Source organism: Pelobates fuscus, chromosome 5, assembly GCF_036172605.1.
Source record: "Pelobates fuscus isolate aPelFus1 chromosome 5, aPelFus1.pri, whole genome shotgun sequence".
In the NCBI taxonomy this organism is placed as follows: domain Eukaryota; kingdom Metazoa; phylum Chordata; class Amphibia; order Anura; family Pelobatidae; genus Pelobates; species Pelobates fuscus.
In genome coordinates, this window is record NC_086321.1 from 185145239 (window position 1) to 185155551 (window position 10313).

Below are 10313 nucleotides of genomic sequence, written 5' to 3' on the forward strand. Positions count from 1 at the left end.
AACATTTGCTCTGTTGCTGTGGATGATTGTAAAGTGAACACATTCTATACCTCAAATTATTGGAGTGATTGTTTGCCCATGAGGAGTTAATTACCAACTTCCTCCACTACTATGACCATCCAGTCTAAGGAACACTTGTTAGCTATGTTCATCCATTTTCTGCAAACTTCAGGATCATTGTCCTCAATCATTAATGTATACTTTTCCATGTTGTCTCCGTTATTTAGATATTTGCATTCAGTTATCTATCTATATCTATAGCGATTTTTCATTATATATAACTTCTTAATAAGTTAATCTAAAAAACATGTTTTTTAAGCATAGAATTCAAACGAAATGGATTCATGGAGATCAGTGTATATAGTATTCTTCAGCTAGTTTTCCATACTATGTTTAATTATATGAATATACAACATAAATAGTTATATTATTTATATTCTATTTCCCGATCTGACAGATAGTATTGTGAAATTCAGATAGACTTATAATGTATTTATTAATTGTTTTTGTTTATATTGTATAGCTCTATATATGGTAGGGATCTTGGGACCATTTTGTCTTTCACTCCTATCACTCTCATTCATTTCTTTCACAGTTTTGTGTATTATTCACTTCACATTGATATGTATAGTTTCACTTTGCACTCACATTCTGTCCTTGGCTATCCCTAATAGACAATATGGTAAATAGCTACTATAACGCTTTTTTAGTAGTCTTCTGTAAGAAATAAACAATCAGTTCTTTATTCACTTCGTAACCAAACACGGGATTGGGCACCGCAAGTAATCACTGCTGTCTTGTATCTTAGCAACCACATCACTTATGCATGTCACGTGTCCCACCTGTGCACTTCCGGGTTTGAGGGAGATCGGGCAGCACACACTCGGTAATCGGTAAGTTTATTTACACATTTAAAATATAATTGCATTATTTGCACTGTACACTTGATTTTGAGGAAGACCCATTGGGGTCGAAACGTCGATCGGGACATAATTGATATAATTATTTAATAAATCACATTAAAAAGATCTGGAGAGTGCACTCTCCTTCCTTCAAATATATATATATATATATATATATATATATATATATATATATATATATATATACAATGTAAAATACTACTTAGACTAAAATGATAAATACACAATTATAATTTAGGCAGTGATTCACACTGCTGTTACGGTCATATGATTGCGATGTCATCGTAATCACATGGGCTGTATTGCTTGCACAGGGACTGCCTTGTTTGTCAGACAATACCCCCAACCAGGAATGCCTCCATAGGTAAGTATGCCGCCCTAACGGTGTTTAAGCCTACATTGTGCCGGATGGCATAGTAAGACATAATGACTTGATGTTCTTAATTTATGTAGCTCTTAAAAAAATATGTTTAAATAAAAAGTTTTTTCTAGCAACCTAATGTATAGCAGAAAGGCATAAGAGGCTTTTGCGCATGATCATTTATTCCTCCCCCTATGGGAATGGTAGGATTGTTGGAATTTCCATTATTGTTGGAGGATGTTCGTCATTTTCAGGATATTTGCATACATTAAATTGGTTGAAAGACTCCTGGTAAAAAAAATGATTCCTCTACAAGCTGTTAATCTTTCCTGAAGATAGACATTATATGCATGACGGTAAAGGGGTGTTAATGACTAATTGTCATGGTGCAAAACAAATGAAAGTAAAAAAACAAAACTAAAAATGAAAAATGTTTGTATTAACGTGGTTAAATTATATATTTTCACTTTATGAATTCATGATTAAAGGGAAACTCCAGTGCCAGAAAAACGATCCGTTTTCTGGCACTGTAGGGTCCCTCTCCCTCCCACCCCCCAATCCCCGGTTACTGAAGGGGTGAAAACCCCTTCAGTGACTTACCTGGGACAGCGGCGATGTCCCTCGCCGCTGTCTCCGCCTCCGCGACGCTCCTCCTTGTGATTACGTCGGCCGGCGGGCGAGACTAATCTCGCCCACCGGCCGAGGAGACCTAATGCGCATGCGCAGAAATGCCGCGCATGCGCATTACGTCTCCCCATAGGAAAGCATTAAAAAATAATTTCAATGCTTTCCTATGGGGTTTTGAGCGACGCTGGAGGTCCTCACACAGCGTGAGGACGTCCAGCGACGCTCTAGCACAGGAAACCTGTGCTAGAAACTAGGAAGTGACCTCTAGTGGCTGTCTAGTAGACAGCCACTAGAGGAGGAGTTAACCCTGCAATGTAATTATTGCAGTTTATGAAAAACTGCAATAATTACACTTGCAGGGTTAAGGGTAGTGGGAGTTGGCACCCAGACCACTCCAATGAGCAGAAGTGGTCTGGGTGCCTGGAGTGTCCCTTTAACTGTGTCAATTATTTACTTAAAAGAAGAATAGACAAATCAGATACAAACAAGTATTCACAGCAGTAACATGACTATGACTCTATCTGTCTGTCTGTCTATTGTGCTACGTTAGAGTGCAGCAGGCTCCCCCTTTTTTGCCAATTGACCAACCCTTAACAGGGAAACGGGGCAACAAAAATATATTTACTTTTGTTGACATGGCAGCAAAACAAAATGTTAAACATTTTCTTGTTTTTTGTTTTCTTTTTTTCTTTTTTCAATTATAGTAGCAACCATCATGGCAACTGTCTTTGTCAGAGGAATAAACATCAAGTATACATAAATGGTAAAACTCAATATTATGCAACAGTATATATTCATGACCTGTAATAACAAAGAGGTTACCACATGTGGTTATAAGGTTAGCAGTTTGCAAATACTGTGATGCATAATATCAAACAAATATTAGGAAAAATCTATTCTTTAATATACATGTCCTTTAAATTATGTAATGTTTTTTTTTAACCAGATCCTTCAGATCCCAGGTGATCTGTAAGCTGCTGTATCACTGACATTTAAAAAAAAGAATTTTGAATATGGGAGGTTACTATTCCCTCTAACCACATATATAAAGTCACCCTGCACTACCTGACAATGGGCAATCCAATGAACACTGAAAAATCCTATGAAGAAAAGGTATGTAAATCAGAATATGACAATATACAGCAAGCACTTTATTTATATAAAATATATTATAAAATAGAAGAAAATAATGTTATGCTGTTGCACTGATATGATATTCTGTGATTAAGAGACATATACTGCACTAAAAAATACACAGATTACATTTGAATCTAGAAAATGAAGAGACTGGAAAACAGGATTACAGAGAGGTCCTCCCAGTTAACAGTCCTTATACCCAGAAAAGAGCACAATTTGCACAGTTATATTTGTTTTTATTCAACCTTTCATTCACAAAAACTAGCCTGATCAGAACTGCTCAGAAATATTTAAATCCTAAATTAATCAATAACAGCATAAGAGAAAAACAAATTTAAAGCTAAATCTAGTTATGTTATTATAATATAAACTATTGCTATAAATGCAGGGGAATTTAAATTTCTCATATGAAAATAAGTATATAATAAGAATAGTTTAGAACACACTGCTATGGTGGTGCTTTGCAAGCTGTAGGGAGCATAAACACATTGGCATTGATTTGATATTTTTAGATAAGCATTTTAAATGATCACAATCTGTTAGGAAAATGTTCATGATTTTAACAATTGCAAAAGAAATGAGTTTGTTGCAAGTGCATTTCCTTTTCAATTCCTCCCCAAGGTCAAAGATTATTAGGACAAGTAAATAGGTGCCCTCTCAGTCACTCTCACAGTGACCCACATCAGTCACTTCTGCAGTCATCCTCACAGTCACCCCAACAAACACAGTCACACCCACACAATGATACTCATAGAAATAAAGTCAAACACACCATACAAACTCATTATAAACACAACATACAAATCAAACTACAAGCTATCCTGCTAAACAAACACAAAACACTCCAAGCAGTTCCCCCACATACATACCCTCAAAGATGCATTTACAGACATCTGTCTTTGGACGCGACGGCAAATGATTAGTATCCACCTACCTCACATCCTTATAGATTGTAAGCTTGCCTGAGCTTCTAAACCTCTAAATACCCCCTTTCTATAATTGCAAAGTGCTTTATATTTATCGCTTTCTATACTGAAAGACATAAACTGATATAAACTCCCAGACACATGCACATAAAATGATATTCAATGCCAATGCCACACAGTCTCAGGCACATACACAAATTCACAATTCAAAACAAACTCTTAGTCAGAAATACACATGAACAGATACACACGACCATACAAACACTGTGACAGTGTGTCTGTATCTGTCAGGTAAGTATGTGTGTATCTGCTATCAATGTCTGTCTCTGTGTGTCAATTAATGTGTACTTGTATCAGTCTCTCAGTCTTTGTATGTATCAGTATATATGTGTGTTTGTGCAACTATCAAAGTGTGTGGGGCAGTGTATGTGTCCGTTGATCAGTTTGTGAATATGCGTGCGTGTGACCAAAGTGGAAAATGATTGCAATCTGCTCAATGTATACAATATCCATGGGGAAAATATATATATATATATATATATATATATATAACATTCTCGCTGACCCCACACTCACCGTTCTGTTCTTAATGCCTCGGTGCCAACCATATAACATGTTAGTTTAAAAAAAGACACATATCACATATAAACAATCTGGTCAATGTTTCAGTCCTATCACCAGGCGTTTTGCTAATATATGATACCTAGATATGATTACATATGGGATAATGTATATGTCAGATAAGTATAGAGTATGTGGGGAAATTTTAATGCTGCATATTTAGATATGTTATTTATTTGCAATACTTATTTTCTTATCTTCATTATTTGGTAAACAAACCAAAAAACAAACCAAAAAACATATAAACATTACACTTCTTTAACAAGTGCTTGGTGGTAAAGGGGTTAGTATGTAAATTTAAAAGGACATTTCAAATTATTATTATTATTATTTTTTTTTTTTTGCAACTAGAATTATTCACTAATATATGTATTGCCAGGAATCCACAATGGAATTTAAAATATTTTCGCCAATAACTTTGCTTGTATAAAAATATTTTTTGGGTTGTTTTAAAAATAAAAACTGGTTAGTACATGCCACTCTTTGTTAGTCCTTTCATAAGAGAAATTCTGGGGCAAATTCTATAAAGCAAGACAGGTGTCATCATCCAAGCATTATTCCTTGTAGTGCATAGTTTGTATTAAATATGCTTTTATTGATACAACAATTGGTTTCCACGTATGGCATGTATGTCAATACATGTATGGCAATACAATTTTGTAATAACAGGTAATTGATGTAAAATAGCACAGCATTGGTGAGCTGTAAAGGGTATATAAAACACCATATTACACTTTTTAGCATTAAACACATCCAAATTAGGGAATAATCAGACATGTAGTGTTACTCACAATTCCATTGGTTCCCCTATCATCCTGACCACCTCCACCCTCTGAAAACTCCAGATGAGGGATGTGCTAACTTGGCATCAAATCATGTCAGAATTCAAGTTTCAGAAGGGAGAACGAGGGGGGGACAAGGCAGAAGGTAATAAATGCAAAGAGAGAAGAGGAGCGAGAGAAAAAAAAAGGAAGGAAGGGGAGAACCAGCTGGGGTAGGAGGCTTGGGTGGAGGTGTCGCTTATCAATTAATTAGTCAGAAATCTAGTGGAATTGACCGAAGACAATAATTCCAGCCAGTAGCACCACAGGATATATCTCCCATTGTCTCAGACAGAGGTTGCTTTCAGATCCTCAAATTTTCTGGTGTCATCAACCTATTCAACCCACTGTCTCAGCAGGGGTACACATGCATGCCACCAGAAAATTGGGATTACCAATTTAGCCACGTTCAGAAGTCATGGTGTCTCAGAGCGTTTGTAGCCCTGCACAGCAATTGTAGTATGGTGTAGCAAATAAGTTGCTGGTTCCATAGGTATAGGTACCTCCAATAATTTCCCTATCATTTTGCCAACCACTTCCCAGAACTGTCTGATTAATCTACATGACCACCAGATATAAATGGGCTCTCCCCATTCTTTCCTACAGCACCAGTTGTGTCACGCCTGTGAAGAGCAGTTGGGATCAGATACAACGTTGTGAGGAGTTTATATGAATTTTCATGCACACATGCAGACACCAGCATTTTTGGAATGAAAACAAGCATCTTGTCCCATTCCACCTGCATAAACATCTGTTGGAGGTCTTCCTTCAGGTTCCAGATACACAGATGTGGTAACAAGTAGTGATTCATCACCAGCATATTGTAGGTTGCTTTAAATGCTTTGGGGGGCCATTGAGTAATGCATAGTTTGACTGCATAATGGAGTGTTGGTTCTTTAACCTCTAATCTACATGCTTCTGTCTGCCTGAGAAGTGGGATTTACATTTGTGGACAGTGGCTGTGATATGAAGATTCCAATATTTTGTCCATGTATGTGTAGAGTAGTAGTATGGTCTCAACAAACCATTTCTGAGCCCCGTTTAATATTGTACTGAACTTGTCATCTGGATTTCCAAATACATTTTGATAATATTAGACTTAAGCATATTTCAATTTAATGTGTAAATGCATGCAAATGCCATCCATTGATGTCTATAATATCTCCAAAGCAGGGCTGACTGAATTATTTTTGGTTACATAGATGCATCAGCCTGTGTAGGCCTTTGTATCATTTGACACCCATTTTGCTCCTCTTTATCCATCCTTTTGCACTTTTTGTGTGTCCTACTCCCTTTTTGTATCTCTCTTCATCCATTGGTGTTTTTGACCCCCTTGTTGTTTTTTCTGTCCCTTCTCCTCCCTTCTGTGTCTCATTTGTGTCTCTTCCTCAACATACCTTACAAGCTCCAACTCTCTATTGTACTGTGGCATTGTTGTCCTCCTGTTTGTCACCTGAGCCTGACATCCCTTGCTTAGTATGCCATGGGGCGGAGGGGGGACAGTACAATCTGCAGACAATAAGCCTCCATGATAGTGTGCCTCAAGGCAGGAGTCTGTAATGCCTTATGGTAGCGCCAGTGCAATCTACCAAAAGAAAAGCATGTTGGAACATTTTTCGGAAGGTGCTGGATGAGGCAAAGACAGACGCTCAATAAAACAGGACACTGGAATTTGTTATTGTGTCAATTATTTTATTTTAGTTATATATACTATGTTATATGCTACCTTGACTATGCATTTTCTGTTTTTTTTTTTTTTTTGCAGCAGTATATAACATTTTAAGCAGATAGGATTAAACATTAATACATGTTAAGTATGACAAAGTCAATTTATGAGATTTACTGTTATGTCTGGAATGCTTTGCTTCTCTAATCTCCTCCTTTTTTTCTACCAGTCAACTTCATGAATTCCAACTTTAGAGATCTGCCTTATGATGACAACTCAAAACAGTACAGTGTTTTTTCTTGTTGGATTCACAGTTGGACCTTTGATGCAAAAAGGCATTTTCGTGATTTTTCTACTTCTTTACTGTCTGTCATTAATAGGTAACATGTTCATCATTGCTGCCGTTTGGCTCGGACAACACCTGCATACTCCAATGTATTACTTTTTATGCAGCTTGGCTTTCTTGGATATTTGGTACATATCCTCCACTGTTCCCAAACTCCTCATTATCTTAGCCATTGACAACAAAGCTATTTCCCTGCCTGCATGCTTCCTGCAATTCTATGTGTACGTGTCTCTTGGTGCCATTGAGTTTTATCTTCTGGCTGTCATGTCTGTGGATAGATATTTGGCTATTTGCCATCCATTAATGTATCACTCCATCGTCACCAATAAGACCTGTTATTGTGCAGTGCTAATATCTTGGATTGGTGGATTCTTTACTTTTATTTATCCTTCTGTCTTGATGGGAGAGATGTCCTTCTGTGGACCATATGAAATAAATCATTTTTTTTGTGACAGCTCTGCTATAGTGAAGATTAATTGCTCTGAAATCCAAGCATTTGATTTGTTTTTTTCTAACTTAGCATCGGCGGTAATTATGAGTTCCTTGACTATAACATTAGTTTCCTATTGCAAGATCATCTTCACCATTTTGAGAATACCATCATCCAGTGGTAGAAAGAAAGCTTTCTCAACCTGTACTTCTCACTTCATTGTAATCTCTTTGGCCTATGGAAGTGCTATTTTTATATATGTGCGACCAGTTAATAGTTCCTCCTCTGACTATAATAAAGTAGTAGCTCTTCTTAACAGTGTCATGACGCCTCTGTTAAATCCCTTTATATACACTTTACGCAACAAACAAGTACGAGACGTACTCAGACAAAGATGGTTAAATTCCCAGTCATCTTGAAATTTTAGGCTATTATCAATAAAAAATCATTATTATTCTTTGTAATTAACAACAAAAATATGAATTAGTGCCAACTATATATGCATAATATAAGAATGTACCTCTAAATAAAGCAAGGTGCTGCACAACAAGATAACTTGATTTTCAATACATCACTCTGTGTATTAACTTTGCTTAAATCAATGTTTTGACATTACCAGGTCTTTATCAAGATCTTTCACATATAGCTTCTCTATTTCGGCTTTATTTTTGTGAAATTAATCATTATTATTATTGTTATTATTATGCTATTTATATAGCACCAACAAATTCCGTAGTGGTTTACAGTGGGTGGACGAACACACATGTAGTTGTAACCAAACAAGTTGGACACAAAGGAACAGAGGAGTTGAGGGCCCTGCTCAATGAGCTTACATGTTAGAGGGATTGGGGTAAGGTGACACAAAAGGTAAGGATAGGATTAGACTAATGACAGTTGCAAGAGAGGAATCAGTCGGGAGCTATTAACAGTTTAATTGATACGCTTTTATGAAGAAGTGGGTTTTTAACGATTTTTTGAAGGAGTGGAGACTGGGTGAGCATCTAACGGAATGGTGCCGCCCTGTAGAAGTCTTGAAGGTGAGCATCAGAGGTAGGAGTACAGACAGAAGATAGACGTAAGTCTTTAGCAGAGCGTAAGGGCCTAGACGGGACATACTTGTGTATTCGTGAGGATAGATAGGTGGGAGCAGCATTATGTAGAGATTTGAAAGCAAGAACCAGAATTTTAAATTGAGCCCTATATCTTACAGGAAGCCAATGTAGGGACTGAAAGAAATGTAAGGCGTGGGGGGTGCAGGCGGACAGGAAGATGAGCCTCGCAGCCGCATTCATTATGGACTATAACAACGCAAGTTGGGAGCACGTAGACCACTGAGAAGTGGATTACAGTTTTCAGGGTACCTGTGGTCTCTACCTCCGAAAGAGGTAGAGACTTAGCTGTTCCTCCATCCAGACGGCCTGATGGCTCCCTTCTCCACGGTCTATCCGGTCATGCAAGGCCGGCCGTGAGGGAGTGACTGCCTTTTACAGCATCTAGGCAGGAAGTTGTCATCAGGACACTCCTCCGGAACGACCTGTCACTCAATTGCTGCAGGACCAATCAGGACGCCTCGGAGGCGTGGTTACTGCTCTGAACAGGGTATTTAACAGAGCTTCTTTCATTAGCTCATTGCCCTGTCGTGGTTCTAGCTTGTTCTAGTCACTCAGTGCTTGTGTATTCTATTATCCCTTTTGGTTTTGACCCGGCTTGTTTACCTTACTCTGCTTATCTCTGTTACCCTTGATTCGGCTTGTCTCTCGCTTACCTGTCTTCTGTTACCCTCGACCTCGGCTTGTCTTTGACCATTCTATACTGTACTACTTACGTTAGTCCGGCCACTCTAAGGTCCGGTATACGTATCTGGCTACTGTTTGTACTCTGCGTGTTGGATCCCTGTCCCGATCCTGACATTACGACAGGGCCAATGGATCCTGCAAGTACAAACAGTCAGCTGGCTTCCCCTGATCCTAGGTTTGAAGCCATGGATCACAGAATGGATCAGATGGCGCTTGCGCTACAGGCTCTATTATCTCGTGCCAATAACCCACCAGAGGAGATACGTAATACCCCTGTTTCTCCTGTCGGTTCAGGTCTAGAGGTAGCCACAGTGGGTGCTTCTTCTCGCATTACCCCCCCAGTACGCTATGGTGGGGCTCCTGAGAAGTGTCGTGGTTTCTTAACCCCTTAAGGACCAAGCTTCTGGAATAAAAGGGAATCATGACATGTCACACATGTCATGTGTCCTTAAGGGGTTAAACCAAATTAGTATCCACTTTGAATTGCAACCTTGCTCTTATCCTACAGATAGGGCAAAGGTAGGATTTATTATCACCCTACTTATTGAGAAAGCTCTGAGATGGGCCAACCCATTATGGGAGAACGATAACCCATTAGTTTATAACTATAACGCCTTTGTAACTGCTTTTAGAAGAACATTTGACCCTCCAGGTAGAAG

The 10313-nt window shown here is 38.2% G+C and overlaps 1 protein-coding gene across 1 annotated transcript; it reads left to right on the forward strand.

Annotated features, from left to right (window-relative positions):
• The first annotated feature begins 7467 nt into the window (after positions 1–7467).
• LOC134612126 (olfactory receptor 6M1-like) lies at positions 7468–8277 on the forward strand. Its single transcript, XM_063456504.1, has one exon. It carries the CDS (start codon positions 7468–7470, stop codon positions 8275–8277), a length of 810 nt encoding a protein of 269 aa, XP_063312574.1.
• Positions 8278–10313: the final 2036 nt, after the last annotated feature.

Excerpts from the sequence above, each read along its gene's own strand:
- LOC134612126 (XM_063456504.1), top strand. The coding sequence starts at position 7,468 with ATGTTCATCATTGCTGCCGTTTGGCTCGGACAACACCTGCATACTCCA.